We start from the raw sequence: 16,130 nt of genomic DNA on the forward strand, positions 1-16,130 counted from the left end.
TAAATAAGGTGTTCTGTTGATTTCTAAACAGCATTTATGAATAATCTTTAGTAGCTGTTGATATGCAAGGGCTCTTTCTACATTTTAAAAAGCAGCTAAATAAAATAAATTCTAGACACCAAAAACAAGGACACAAACTTTTATTGAGAGCAAGTCAGACACAGCAATTTTTTTATTTAAGTTGTAGACAGATGATAGACAGATTCGGACATATTCCATGTCTTTAAATGTAGCATTATATGAAAGGTGAATTTTATATTGACTATGAAACAGAGCTTTTTATTAATTCCTGTTCACCCAAAAACTAAGAAAAATTAAAACTCGTGTAAGGAGTATCAACATTCTCACAATAAACCAATTTCCCTCCTACCAGGTACCAGAGTCCTTCTTTCACCCTCAAAGCTTGAATCACAAAAGCAGTAAATCTTCCAGTATAATTACCAATTTATGTTCTAATTTATCCCATAGGAGTGTCTAATATGTCAAATATCCCTCGTGCAATCTGAATCATACCCTTGCCTTTCCTAGGTTATAAAGAATCAAACAGTCATCTAACCCCATCATGTTACTTATAATCACTCAAGTCTGTGGCCTTCGTGTAAGATGGCAGCACAGGGCAGTGGGCATTAATGTCAAAGAATAGTTTCAGTGCTCTTTTGCAACTACACTGCCTCATCCATGAGCACTAAGCATTTACTCATTGAGCTTACCCTGAAAAAGTCTTTGTTGACAAAATATTTTGTGGTTGGTTAATTTTTGGTAAGAGCACAAAGCTAAAAAGGCCACGGTTACTAGGCGTTGGATCCCCATAAGAGCTAGGTGCTTGGCCGTGTCACACTATAGATGGTGGCCGTAGACCACCCACCTCACTCAGATTCCACAGGGATTCAACACTTCTGCTGGAACAGTTCATAATATAGGCTCTGCTGATGGTAGGTTAACAAAATGCTCCTATTCCATGATGGATAACACAATACTGTGTTCTGAAGTTAAGTGGAAAATTGTAGGGGTCATCAGTAATCCAGAAAAGAAAATAGGTTGTCCAGGTGGAATGATTTAGAGGATCTAAATAAATAGGAAATTGTCCTAGTGCACTAATCTTCTACCTAAATTTATCAAGAAAGACCTGATTTCCCTGGCTTTATTCTGAGAACTTGCATTGTCAAGAATGAAATCTTTAAGTTCCACAGATGAAGAGTGACAGAACTTTTACGTGATCAGGTTGCAAAATATCTGTTTGAAAGAATAAAAGGAGCACTTCAATCTTGAATTCAAAATTGAGTCTTGTAAACAGTAAATAATAGTACATGATACCCTGGAAATATATGCCCAGGAAGAATTAAAGAAATTTCCATTAGAATGTGCAGGATTTGTTACACATAAATAAGCAATAATCTAAGAAGGGCTAACCCAGGGTTTTTCACAAAATGAAAAAGAAATAAACAAAGGGTTGAATAGTACAATGAAGACTGTATTACATTCAGACAATAAGGAATTGTCTTTTTATTTGCAGGGCCAAAAATATCTTTAACGGTGGTGACAGAAAGTTCAGAGTGATATATATGGAAGCATGAAATGAAAAATTATGAAACTATCTAAGAATATAAATATAGACTCTCCCTTTTCATAAATATTCAATACATTATTTGACACACCGGCTTGAGTGAAGCTCCATAAGTACAATTTTAAGCATCTTGATTTGGGCTGAGGTCCAGTAAATTATATATTCCCAACTATCAGAGCTTTCTCACTAAAAATACAGGCTCACGCTCTACTTTGAAAATACCCTAAGATAATTATTTCCATTTTCATAGTAACTAGTACAGTTATGACGAGACTTCTCTTGGGTTTCTAAGGAAAGAAAATTCTTCTGAGATACTGTTATTAAGAGCAAGTATAGTAATAGAGAAGGATATCCTCTTAAAATTTCACCGAAGCTGTCATTTTCATTTTTAATGAATTTAACTATGCCAGATGAGATTTTATTTTCCATCACAGAAATAAACTATCTGACTCTTTAATCTATTGCCCACCCATCTTCTAGCCCCTCCTTGTACCAACCTTACAATGAATTTCATTCATCCTGAGAACATAAAGCCAACATTTAGTCAACACAATTGTCCTGACTGACAATTGCTCAGCCCCTCTAGTGAGAAAATTTAGTGAATGATAACACCTACGAAGGAGGCCTATACAGAGTTTTCACTCTGTAGATGCCAAGGAAAACCACTTAAAATCTTTTCTGAAGATAATAGGAAAGCAAAGTATTTTGGAAAGCTTATTGCCAGAGTCTATAAAAGCATATTTAAAAGAAAGAGAACGGAACCAGTCTTTCCAGCACCCTCAATGTACAGGAAGAAAGATACCAAAAGAAATACAGGTCATTTCTAAGAGTCCTCTTTCATTTGAAGACTGTGTTTTCCAGTGTTGCTACTTTTAAAGCCGAATCATGCCACAGTCTCCAAGAGTACTTGCTATTTGCTATCTAGTGCTTACCACACGAGGCTATATTAGTAAAGTTTTAAAAAGCAAATGCCCAAGAATGAATCTAAAGCATTTTGATTTGAGGTTACCAGACTGAATTTTGTCTAGGGTTATTTCCATATTATTCTACAGTGAAGCAGGGGTTAACCTCTCACATCTTTAAAGGGGATGACTCAAATAAGGCAGGCAAAGACGCATCTCAGGAAAATAGAATTAGCTTTTGCTTTAGTGGGCACAAGAACTTCTCAGTTCCATTTAGTTTATAAATGCATCATTGACTCGAATTCATCAATTCTTTGTTTGGTGTTCCCCTTCCTGATTTTCCGATAAGATATTGTATTGTATCTTGAATAAGCATTTCTGGAGATATCACTCTTCTTCTCAAAGGTTGGCTGCTCATCAGGTGTCACAGGTTGGGAACTAGGGCTGCTCAGTGGGGAGTCCTCATTTGCATTTCCTTCCTCTTTTAATTGGGAATCTTCAACATTTTTTTTCTGAAATTCTATCACTCGAACTTCATCTTCGTCATCATTGCAACCATCATCATCATCGTTATTAATTTCTTCATCCCAAACCTCTTGCTCCTCCTCATGTTTAGAATGCAACACATCGACTTGGCTAGGTTTCCGATATCCCAACCATTCAATTTCAGTTGCTTGATGAGCTTTGTTCTTCCCGTCCTCCTCTCCTTTCTCTTCTAGAGATTGTTCAGCAATCCTTTCCTGTCTACTTATTTCCTGGTTACCGACGCTCAGAGGAATCTTCTTCCATTGATACCCTGTAGCAAAATCAATTCGTAATTGAAATACCCAGCTGTTATTCTTTAAATTACCTTTCTGGGCAATCATTTCCCCACAATATTCTTTATAGGATATTATTCTGTGGGCTATGGGTATGTTTTACACAATAAAATGGGTTGCACCATCTAATTAGTTTGGGCCATGGGTGGTCAGGAGTCAAATGCTAGGCTAACCATAACATCAAGCCCCCCAAAGCACACACAATGTAGTCTAAGATCTGCCTCTGATTTCTGGAGAGCCTAGATTTAAAAATCATGCTGAGATCATCTCTATATAGCTAGATTGGCCTATCATTTTAGACACGTCCCTAAAGACAACTGAATCAAGTGGTTTGGTATCATGGAGTGACTTTTACATGGCTTAATTCATCACAAATTTCACTTTTCAAGCAGATCACATCAGCATATCTGCACAATTACTACAGCATATCAGCACAATATTTATTTTACATGCTAAAGAGAACTAATTATAAGAGAATGGAGAGTGGAAGTTGTTCTCTAGGCTTTCACCACTAAAGGAACTTCTTTTATATATATATTTTCTAAATTTGTTCTTAATGTTTATTTATCATCGACAGAGAGACAGAGCGTGAGTGGGGGAGGAGCAGAGAGAGAGGGAGACAGAATCTGAAGCAGATTCCAGGCTCTGAGCTGTCAGCCCAGAGCCCGATAGAGGGCTCGAACTCAGGAACCATGAGATCATGGTCAAAGTCAGATGCTTAACCCACTGAGCCACCCAGGTGCCCCTCTAAAGGGACTTCTGTGGGAAGTTTCAGTCTATCGTATGCATGACTCCAAGATATTGTCTGGATTCTGTCCCTTGTTGGGCCTTGGTTCACTATTCCCTTTCAACACCATAAGAGTCTTTAAAATAAAATGAGAGACAATGTTCCTCTTTGCCTTTCCCCTCCACGATTTTCTACTTTTACTGAAAGATGTTCACAAATCCATGTCCAGTTAAGAATTTTCATTTTTTTTTTCATTGTTTTGTTTTCCCAACTACAGGAACCAGATTGTAAACTCGTAAAAAGAGACAGAAGTAAAGATGGATTATCATTCCTAACTAGTTATACACGGTTCCTATCAGCATGTTGGTGCCTAGTCAATGTTCTTTACATTATAAATAAATATATGTTAGAATGTTTGCTATAATATTAAGCTTTCTTTTATTCACTTTTTTTCCCCCACAGAAACAAAGAAGCTGATCTTTAAAGAAGAAGAAGAAGAAGAAGAAGAAGAAGAAGAAGAAGCTGATCTTTTTGCTCATATCATGACTCAGGCCTGGAGTTGTCACGCACGAAATTACTTCTTGAATTTAAATTACAGTTTTTCCTCAGTTTTTTTAGCATCTTGCTATTTTCAACCCAGGAGTATTCTCTTTGGAGACTTTATAGCTGTTTGTCATTGTGAAAACAGGAGACACCAACATGTGTCTTACAGGAAAAACATATGTTCCACCAAACACAAAAGGATTTATTCTGGGAAAAATTCACCCTGAGACCATCTACTTGAAAATCCAGATTGCATTCATTCTCTGTTTGATAAAAATGAAAGATTCCAGCAAACTGTTGTCTCCAGCAGACTTCCTGATCAGAAATTTGAAAGGGTCTCCTCATGGACCTTGACATCCCTGCCTCTGAGAACTTGCTACATTGGGAACAGAAAGATTAGGGCAAAGAAGTTATTTAATTCACTTCACGGGGCATAAGTTTTATAAATGACGTGTGATAATGTAAAAGCTTAAAAATGGTTGTTCCTTACTACATTACTACAATAATGGAGGTTCCACCACTACATATGGACAGCAGATAGTCTGAGAGGCATCCAGGCAAAGTGGACAAACCCAAGAAACTGCCAGTCACATCCCTGTCTTTTTTGGTATCTATTATTTTATGTGATGTTCTAATATTTTTTTTTTAAAAATGTATCTCTTCCACATTTTTTCCTGTTAAGGTCTTAACTAAGCTAAATCGCTCAGGTCTAATGAACTGACTTCAATTTTGAGACAAGATGTTTATAGCGGCAAAAGAGGAAATGAGTGCTTCATTAATAGGTGTTTATCCTGTATTTGATTTGGAAATTGCTTCAACATAGATATCTTCTCAGAAGTAAAGTCTGAAAGATTTTGTGTCTCTTAGTCTCTTGAGTTTATTTGAAATATAAGTCTCTTAAAAATCAATATTCTCTTGGGGCGCCTGGGTGGCTCAGTCAGTTAAGCGTCTGACTTTGGCTCAGGTCATGATCTCGCGGTCTGTGAGTTCAAGCCCTGCGTCGGGCTCTGTGCTGACTGCTTAGAGCCTGGAGCCTGTTTCAGATTCTGTGTCTCCCTCCCTCTCTGACCCTCCCCCGTTCATGCTCTGTCTCTCTCTGTCTCAAAAATAAATAAACGTTAAAAAAAAAAATTTAAAAATCAATATTCTCTCATTTTGTGAAAGAACACAATTAAAATTAACTTCATCACCTGGGAGATTTCATTAACAAGAATTAGATAACCATCTTCTGCTTGCATCAGAGGCCTGGAATTTTTCTACAGATCAAATAAATTTATAGTGTTATTTTAGGTAAAACTTTAGGACAAACCCCTTTATGAAACATTCATATTTTGCTAGGTACCTGACGCAGATTTGGAGACACTAAATAAACCTGTTGTTGTTGATGTTGTTGATTTAGTGGACTAACTTACTGAGAAACTGATATCATATGGTTAGGTCAAGGCATGTCAATCAGTTATGCCAATCCAGTCAGTATTAGTCTTGATCTTCCTAGAATACTCCTTAAGGTGAAACCCGCAGATAATCAGGACTACTCCCTTATCTGTCTCTAGCAGCTCTGAGTTTTTGAAGGCATTGCCTGGATTGCTTTTTCAACACCACACTCACGCAATATCCCATGCAAAACCTGCCATCCATATTCAGTCAAACAATTTCGGTGTACAAAATGGAAGTTCGTCTTACCTCCTCTGAATGTCATTTCATCGCTACTCGTTTCCTGGAGAGAAAGATCTGCCACAGCCTTATGAACAATAAAAAGATTCTCTTCTGGTTTTTCTGAGGGGAAAAACAAAAAACAACCGACACCCACAAGATTAATCCCATAATACTTAAAGCCATTCAGGATTAAATAAATTATCAATTTAGACTCGAGCTAGGTAGATCTATTTGATTTGCAATTGTGATCCCTAAAAGTAACCATTTCACTTCTTCCAATTCATTTCTTCATTGGTTCCTACTTATAAACATAAGGATAACCTCTCACTTTACATCTATATAAAGGTATTGAACCATGAACTGGGATACGTTCAGGTATATTTCAGAAGAAAAACTTGAAATACTGAATTTCCTTTGCTTAAGTAATATGTGGGCTGTAGACAATAATGATAAATAACGGCAGCAAACGTTTAAGCAACACTGAGTAATCCTTGCAACAACCGTACAAATGTCAGTACTGTCATTTCTGCCTTCTGCTAACAGAGAAAGTTAAGGCTTCAGGAGGCTAGGGGAGTTGTCTAGGGTCCCAGAGCTATCAAAGAAAGAAGCCTGAATTTGACCTGAGGCAGAAGTTTTGTCCTTCTGCTATCCAGCTCCAGTAGAACAATTGCTCAGGTCTGGGACACGGGTGGGAAGAAGGACAGCACATTCCTGTCATAATGGTTTATCAAAAGAGAATCCTGAGTTTATAAGCCAAATCAAGCAAATCGAAGACAAGGAAAATGCTTTACCTTTGAGAAGCTCCCCATCGGTGGACCAGCTGACAAGCCTATTCCCTTGTAATTTTTCATTTTTCTCCTGATTTCCTTCTGTGGGTAAGTCTTCAAGACGGCGTTCGACCCGGTAGTATGGTGGGGTGCCATCCACATCACTGGCTCCCTCATTTGTTTTAGGGATTGGTTGTTGACCATTTTCAGGTGGTGTATCCCCGTTGCACTCAGCCTGACCGAATGTCCCGGGAACGTCTGTCATGATGTGCAGTTGAGCTAGACGATGTGGAGACAGCTTTGGGGAAACTGAGTGAACAGGTCCTTGATAGAAGCGTTCCAACCCCTACTCTAAGAATACAGAGTATTTACTTTAGTACATAATAAATGCTGCTTTTCTTAAAGGTATCCAGATAGAGCTTAGAACCAAAGCAATAGGATTTGTTAGATTTGCCACCAGCCCACGAGCAAGCATCCGGCCAATCACCACCTTCTTTGTCACTGAGCAGCCCCACTTGCTGAATTAATGGCAGCCTTTTGATTTACATAAACAAACAATCTGAGGCAATCAGGCTTTTGTGTTGGCATGTAGATGGGGACTTACAGCTTGTCAGTCCCCCCTCTGGGAACAGAGATTTTTGTCCCTTTTCATAATGGCCCTTTGTCATTTTCCTTGTAACAGGAGCCACAATTGTTCCACAGTTTTAATCCAGAGAGAATGACCACCTTGAGGCATATTAGTTCTGTGTCACCAGCTTAACATTTCCAAACGGATATTGTTCAAGTAAAACCTCAGCTATGTTGTAGGGGATAATGGCATCATTTCTCATTTATTAAAGAATAAAAACAGCTTACCGAACCTGTAAACAGGACGACCTTATTGTAAGTGGTTCTGGCAGCAGATTCCATGGTGTACTTTCAGGAGCTCAGAAAAAAGACCGAAGTAGAAGCAAAACAACACAAAACAAAAACAAAAACAAATCTTGCTGTATCTTGCTAATACCAAAAATTTTACATTTCAGAATAATCCACTTGGTCTGTAGCTTCTTTTCCTTTAGTTTATTTATGTCTACTGAAGCCCAAACCCATCCTTTATAGCCCTAGTAGAATTTCCTCCGTGAAATTTTCCCTTTCCCCAGTCAGATTTATTCTTGATATTCCCTATTGATATTACCTGATGCTGGTAAAATTATAGAGCACCAACACAGTCTGCCCTTGAGGGAAACTGGTACTTATGGAAAACACCTGCTACTTACCAACCTTTCCTTTCTAAAGGAAGATGTTAATTCTTTTTCTTTTTTCTTTCTTTCTTTCTTTTCTTTTCTTTCTTTTTTTTTTTTTTTTTTTTTTTTTTGGATCTCATATAGTGCAAATGATTCCAGAAACTTTTGCCCATGCTGCTCCCTCTGCTTAGAATGCCCTTCTCTTCCTCAAGGCCAAATCCCTGGCCTAACCAGTTCCTTTAAATCTCAATTCTTCAGCTGAAATATTGTCTCTTCCGTGACACTTTCCCTGACCCACAGGGGTAAGATGGGACTCCTGTTTCACATTATTTTGTCCTTCAGAGTGTTCTTCACAGTTATGATTAAACACGTAAGTGCACAATTATCTGCGTGACATCTCTTTCACCAACCAGAATCTAAGATTTTTCTAAGCAGGGACCATGGTTCGCTTGTATACATAGGTCTCCAGCATGTAGTATCTGCTTCGAACTAGGTAAGTAAGAGATACAGATAGACAGATAGATAGATAGACAGATAATAGATAGATAAAATTGAATAACTGAGTAAATTTGACTCCCTATTAGGTCATTTCTAAAGGGAATAATAATAGAGGTTGGCAAATAATTAAAAATTGTCACCTTTAAAATTGTGTTTAGGGCTGAGCCCATTAGGATCTATAGCAGAGATGACAAATATCTGACACTCTGGCCTCATCATCTTGTCACATGTCCTTGGAAGACATGTCTAACAGACTCTAGAATGCTTTCCCTTATCACCACTGGCTCTTCCCTACCCAACACACTGATTGTTTGTGTAGGAGAGGAAAAATAATGGTCCCTCTACCTTTTTAAGTCCTTGGCTGAGACCCCTGCAATAAAAGATTAACGAAAAAAGGAACAAAAGTTTATTAACATGTGTACCTGATATATACAAGGGAGATACCCAGGATAACTGAGTAACTCCCTGAAGGCCCAAGCTACCAACTTAAATAGCATCTTCAGTTAAAGACAAGAGGAAATAAAAAGTTGTATAATGAGGGTTGGTGTGGGGGCAGTTATGACGAGTTACCAGGAAAAGCATAGTAAACAAGGGTGAGGTTTGTTATCCACATTTGAGTGGGTGCCTTTTCCATTAGTAAGATTCTCTCGTGATTTAGAGTCATTTTTCTTTTCCTGATACAGAGAGAAAGACAGATAACAGGAAATTTTCTTTATAAATGTCAGTTTCCCCTATGAAAGAGTAACTTCTCGTTTGTTTTCAGAGCTTCTTCAGTGTCTGCTGCTTCTCAAAAATAATCGGCTCAACATAATCCTGATGCCAAAGAGACGCATTTTGAGGTGGCATAATCTGGTACCCTTCACTTAGTTTTCAAAGATTTCTTTAATATTTATATAGCACTTATTATATGCCAGGCACTGTTCAAATTGCTTCACAAATAGCAACACATTTGATTTTCATAACAGTGCTATAAGGTAGGTGCTATTATCATGCCCATTTTGCACACTAATGAAATGAAGCACAGAGAAATAAAGGAACTTGCTCAAGGTCACAGAGCTAGTAAACTCACTGATGAGGTTGCAGCATAAATGAAACCTAGTGCCATCCTTGGCCTAGCTACTAATGTTTCCTTGGGCCAGAGGTCTCAGTGGGCTCCATCCAGCCTGATGCATGAATCTCCTTGGCAGAGAAGTAGTGGTAGCCAGGAGAGGGCAGCAGAGGGCCTGAGGCCATATCAAGGCCTTCCCAAGACAGACAGCCCAGCTGCTGTGGACAGGGTTGGGAGGCCAGGAAATTTCCTCCCACCAGGAATAACAGGGTTATCCACTTAATTCCAAGATCAGAATCTGAAGCTTCAAAGGCAGGTCAGACGGCCTCACAACTTAGAGCTGGAATAGCCCTTGATCTGGAGAAAGAAGAAAATATTGAATGGAATCAGGGGAAATGAAGACACTAAGACCAAAGCTAGAAATATGTGGGGATATACTAAATTGTGAGGCCCTTAAGGGCAGGAAGGGGCACAAGTTCAACTGAATGCCCAGCAGTAAACATAGACATAGAGAAATGCTCGCATTGGCTTTAAAGACCTGATTCCAATTCCCGTTCTCCATTCCCTCAAGACTGCCATACACTTCAATTCAAGGATATGGCAGAGCACAGAGAGTTTAATTTGTCTCTCTCCTACTCCTATATTTCCGTGACTCTGTAACAACATGCAACTTATACTTTAGTTTTTATGGAAGTTTTATTTTTCTTCTTTGGATTATCTTCTTTCTGAATGCCCTGCTTTGACAGTTGTTTTCTGGCATTAGAATTAGTTCAGCTTTGAAACATAAAAGAATAATCCAGAGTTCTGTCTATGCAGCATGTTCACCTCTATAAAAAGCAGAGTCTTTATGCTGTCCTACAGAATAGGAGGTCAGGTAGACGTTTGTAACATACATTATTTTTCCTACAAGCACATGGCGACACAAGATACATTTAGCACCAAGATGAGTCTATCCAACTACCAAATAAAACATAGGGTGTTTTATCCATAAAGATATAATAGTAATAAACTGTCACCGATTGTCTGTAATGTTGGGGAGAAAATCGTTTTCTATACCTTTCACAATTCTTTTGGTTGGTCTAGGAATTAAATTGACATGAAAAAAATTAACAGGAGAAAAACAAAAGTTTAATAACACATATACCTCCCGTATACACAAGACAGACCCAGGAAAACTGAGTCATTCCCCAAAATAGCTGAAGTCACACCTTAAATGCAATCTTTAGCTCAAGACAAAAGATATTGGGGATGGGGAGTTACTAATGGGAATTTATCAGGAAAAGCACAGTAAATAAGGGCAAGTTTGTTATGCAGATTTAAGTCATAGGCTTCTCCATTGATAAGAGTTTCTAGAGATTGTCATTCCCTTCTTTCTGGTAGAGCAGACACCCTTAAAAATGGAAATTTCCTCTATAAAGGTGAATATCTCTTAAAAGAGGGTAATTTCTACTTGTTTTTCAAAACGTCTCTATTTTTTCTGCAGTTTCTTAAAAGTAACCAGCTTAAAATAATCAATATTCCAGAAGCATATATTGGGATAACAATATTTTCTCCTCTTCAGTAAAAACTTATGACTTGTACAGTTTTAGAATTTGCACTAATAGTCTTTAATTCAAATACTATTGCATAATCTCCACTGCATGAAATATGACCTTTTTAGATGACTTAGTGGAGTGTTTGTCTTTTTTTCCTGGTGATTATGCTGAATGGTATAGGACATTGTATAAATGTAACCATCATCACATCTATAGTAAAATATGATAATAATGAAAGGATAATCGTTTGGGAATATAAAGTATCAAAATAAAATTATGTAAATACCCATATTCCATTTGTCAAATACCAAATGATAAATGTTAAGGCTATATTAGGTCCAGAAATAAGATTTGGGGGAAAGTCATAAAATCCTAACTTTTAATAATATGTAAAAAGCCAAGCCACAAGTCAGTGTTATATCTAAAAGATGGCCAATGATCACTGGAGAAAAACAAGAAATAAATTTGAAACATCAGCTTTTGATCCTGACAGCTTGGAGTCAATTCTTATACAAATTGATTTGTATGGCTGGAAAAGGGGTATTCCAACAATCAGGGGTGAAACAGAAAAGTAGAAGCACTAAGGGATCTATAGCTTGATCTATTGTGATCTCTCTATCTATCTGAAGGGTTTTGACCTTACACAATGTTGAGTGTTGCTTAAGGGGTCTCTGTAGGTTTGTGGTTGAGTCTGGTACTGGGGCTTAAAGTCTACAAAGGCAGGAAGTTGGGAAAGAAAGATGGATGTGAAAAACAAGAACAAGCTGGAACACACAAGGACAAATTGAAACCTCAGTTCTCGCTGCCTCTGACCTCAGTGGTAGGAGTGTCCTGTAGGAGAAGGTGGTCCTCTTGTCAAGGCCGAGAAATCAGAGAAGCTGAAGGAAGATCCAGGGGAAGGTGGGACACTTGCAGGCTGAGTACCGCCATGCAACAGGTAAGCCAACAGGTCAATAAGAGTGTATGCGTTACAGAATAGCGAAACAATCAGGAAAGAGAATTTGGGGAAATGTAGTTTAGACTGGCCAGGTTGATACATAACATCAGCAGGATGGACTTTCATCACCTCTCTGAGCCGGGGTGGTACTACAGGCAAACTTTCGGCTCAAAATCCTACCAAAAACCCATAGAACCTTCTATAGGGAATAGGTAATGCCTCAAGGGAATGTGCAGTCCTGAAGGAGACAGGATAATCCGAATCGCTTCATTTAAGGGATTAACATTCCAAATTGGAGGGACAACCCAGCTAAAGGAAACAGCAGTATAAAACATAACATAATAAAATCTATCAGTATCCATATATCCGTAAAAAGTAATTGCCTGCCACTTAGTACAAATTAGATTAAGTTGATTATCTGATGTCATCTTAATACTTTGTGTTTATATTTATGCCTGGTATAAAACCACACTTTCATTTGGCAATATAAGATTTCAAAGTATAAAGGATGGGGTTTTTCCCTCAAAAAGCTAAGACTGAAGTTTATGAGTAGCATGTAAGATTTTAAAATTTATTAGAATAGGGACACCTGGGTGGCTCAGTCAGTTGAGCATCTGACTTTGGCTCAGGTCATGATCTCACAGTTCGTGAGTTCGAGCCCCACATTGAGCTCACCGCTATCAGTGCAGAGCCCATTTCAGATCCTGTATCACCCTCTCTCTCTCTCTCTGCCCCTCCCCCACTCATGCTCACTCACTCTCTCTCTCTCTCTCAAAAATAAAAAAAACATTTAAAAAATTTAATGTAATAGAATTTGACAATTCAACCACATCTTACAAAAACATGCTTTCCAATCTTGGAGGCAAGTCGGGGTTGGGAGCAGGTGTTGTCCATCATCTCTACAAAGATACAGACTTTCTTATACCCCAGTAAAGGTAGATCTCTTTGTGGTCCTAGAGTCTGAGGCCTGGCATCCCAGTGAGTCCCCAGTACACCTTTTTTTTTTTTTTTTAAATGGTACCTTGGTGAGTTTTTCTTTTTTTTTTTTTTCAACTTTTTATTTATTTATTTATTTATTTATTTATTTATTTATTTTATTTTTTATGTTTTTATTTTTGGGACAGAGAGAGACAGAGCATGAACGGGGGAGGGGCAGAGAGAGGGAGACACAGAATCAGAAACAGGCTCCAGGCTCCGAGCCATCAGCCCAGAGCCTGACGCGGGGCTCGAACTCACGGACCGCGAGATCGTGACCTGGCTGAAGTCGGACGCTTAACCGACTGCGCCACCCAGGCGCCCCGGTGAGTTTTTCTTTAAGTTTGTTTATTTATTTTGAGAGAGAGAAAGAGAGAGGTCATGAGCAGGGAAGGGACAGAGAGAGCAGAGAGACAGGGCGAGAGAGAATCCCAAGCAGGCTCTGCACTCTCAGTGCTAAGCCTGATGCGGAGCTTGAACTCACAAACCATGAGATCCTGACCTGAACCAAAACCCAGAACTGGACACTTAACCAACTGAGCCACCCGGTGACCCTTCCCCAGTACAGCTTTTAAAGAAAAGTACTGGTAGAAACAAGCTAGGTATTTCTTGAGGACGAAAAAAGAAGAAGCCACAGCATAAGCTCCTGTGGCCAAGGCAGGGAGGTGTGTGGGATTAGAATTTGTCCCCTCAGAGGACAAATGAACATTATCATCACTGATCCCTATAGTGGTCAAGAGGAGGGACTCAGGCATCAGATGACCTGACATGAAATCCTAGCTTTGCTGCTTTGTAATCCTTGGCAAGTGTACAAATCAGGCCTCTTTGGGTTGTAGATTAAAGAAACACAATTTAAAGGATCTTAAACTCTGTGAACATAACAGATCATTTAACTAGAAAGTCCAGAGTTGGTTTCCTACTTATTTGGATCCAAGCATTTAAGCAATGTCACAGGTAACCTTTCTCTCTCGGCCACAAGCTGGTGAGTATTAGGAGATTAGGAGGTATTTAGGTGAACCTGAGGGTTCAATCTTTTTCCATGTCTCATAATATCTCTAGCTGAGTGTAGTGGGTATTCAAAGGTGTCCAAGTTCTAATTCCTATAACTTTTGAATTGTTACCTTACATGATAAAAGGGACTTTGCAGATGTATTAAATTAAGGATTTTGAAATGGGGAGATTGTCTTGGAATATCAGATCAAACCCAATGTAATAATCATAAGGGCCCTGATAGAGGAGAAGCTACAAGGTGAAAGGGAGTACTAGATGTGACAAGATAGCCCATAAAAGCTGGAAAGGCAAGGTAACAGATTCTCCCCTGAAGCCTCTAAATGAAACACAGGCCTGTCAACATCTTGATTTTAGACGTCTAACCTCCAGGACTGAAAGAGAGTAAATCTGTACCGTTTTGAGCCACTAAATTTGTGATAATTTGTTACAGCAATAATAGGAAACTAATACACTGAATTTCTTGCTTCTCTGCCTTGGTTTTCATTGACTGGCTAGGGGAAGAAAATTTAGCTTTCCAAACCATTTGCAGGATATGTATTTTTGAATCTCAACTATCATGGACTGCTTGCTACAGGCCAAAAAGACTTCCCATAATAAGGTTGTATTTTCTTCTCTTTTCATCTTTTTGACAGTACAGGCTTGATTGAAACTTGTAGTTTGGGTGGAGTTAGATCACCAAAAGGCTGTTTTTTACTCAGTAGATGGCAAACTGGAGGCTGTGATATGCTGGCTCCTGAGACTTCTGCACATACATGAAGTTTGAATCTAATATGGCTTCAGTCCTGTCCCTTCCTGCTGTCTCCAGGAAAATTTCAGTCACTGGAACCGTTTAAAATGGCTTGTTGTAGAAGATCGTTGCAGACAATGGTGGCATCTGTTCCATCTAATAACACCCACTGGAATGAGTACCATGACTTCATCCTTCTCATCTTGGATTGGAATGAGTGTGTGAGTCCCAGCCTATGGCCGCTACAAACACCCCCCAGTGCACTGCCTTGCTAGAAACTGATCCTAAAAGTGTATGAAATAATAGGGTGACTCTCTAAACCCTGACCCATAGATCTATCTCTCGTACAAATCCATGCAGTAGAGAATGAATCGTGTTTGAGATTATTGGAGAGCAATCACACAAGGAAGGAAAAGGGAAGCCCCATGAAATAAGCTTCAGAGTATACTATCTTACATACATAAGGAAATGTTCTCCAGAGCTTTGGGCCAGAAAATTATAATCTTGTCCTACAGTGGGATTTCCCTTGATGCATTTTAATGGAAAACATGGCTTCACCATTCATGAAGAGTCCCTAAGTGTTCAGTGGATAGAAATGGAATGTGTACAGATGTTTATAAAACCACAAAAAGGGAATTTTAACTGTATATGCATATACACTGTTTGGCAGTTTAAAAGCATTTTATAATCCTCCTGGGGAAGCAGAGCTATATGAAAGTAGTATCACCATTGGCAGAATCTTTCCTGAACTATGTTGAATGTTACTATGAGTTTAGGGCAACATGTTTTTCAGAGGAGAAAGGCAACAAAATAATTAAACACATTTTCCTTAAAGAAAAAAAAAGAAGTAAGTCATCTATACATTTGAAAGAAGGTGATAGTGACATGACCATGAACAAATAAAATTTCTCTCCTAAGATGACTGTGACATTTTAGTTGCATAAACTTTGTCTCAAGGTGAGCAGGAAAAATTTGCATACTCCCAATGAGTGAAATAAATCTGTAGGTGTATTAGCATCTCTTGTAACGCCTTTGTGTTGAGTCCAAGAAAAGAACATTGGATAGCTGTGTAGATTCTCCTGACCTTTAGATGAGGGGGGCAATGATTTTAAAGCTCTATTGATTCGCTTACTCATCCCCAAGCATTTGAAGACAGAAAATGCACTATAGGAGCTGAACAACTCAAGAGAAATGTGGGG

At 38.6% G+C, this 16,130-nt stretch overlaps 1 protein-coding gene across 2 annotated transcripts; it reads right to left on the reverse strand.

Moving 5' to 3' along the window:
* Positions 1-203: 203 nt before the first annotated feature.
* On the reverse strand, positions 204-8,257 carry ERMN (ermin). Of its 2 annotated transcripts, none has more exons than XM_042952543.1 (4): positions 7,833-8,257; positions 7,002-7,323; positions 6,238-6,330; positions 204-3,262 (listed from the first exon to the last, which is right to left on the reverse strand). In XM_042952543.1, the coding sequence occupies exons 1-4, from the start codon at positions 7,884-7,886 to the stop codon at positions 2,745-2,747; spliced, it is 987 nt and encodes a 328-aa protein (XP_042808477.1). In that variant the 5' UTR covers positions 7,887-8,257; the 3' UTR covers positions 204-2,744. The 2 variants fall into 2 exon arrangements, with proteins under 2 accessions (XP_042808477.1, XP_042808478.1); XM_042952544.1 differs by having other exon boundaries at positions 7,002-7,328.
* Positions 8,258-16,130: the final 7,873 nt, after the last annotated feature.

This window comes from Panthera leo, chromosome C1 (assembly GCF_018350215.1).
Source record: "Panthera leo isolate Ple1 chromosome C1, P.leo_Ple1_pat1.1, whole genome shotgun sequence".
NCBI classification, from domain to species: Eukaryota; Metazoa; Chordata; class Mammalia; order Carnivora; family Felidae; genus Panthera; species Panthera leo.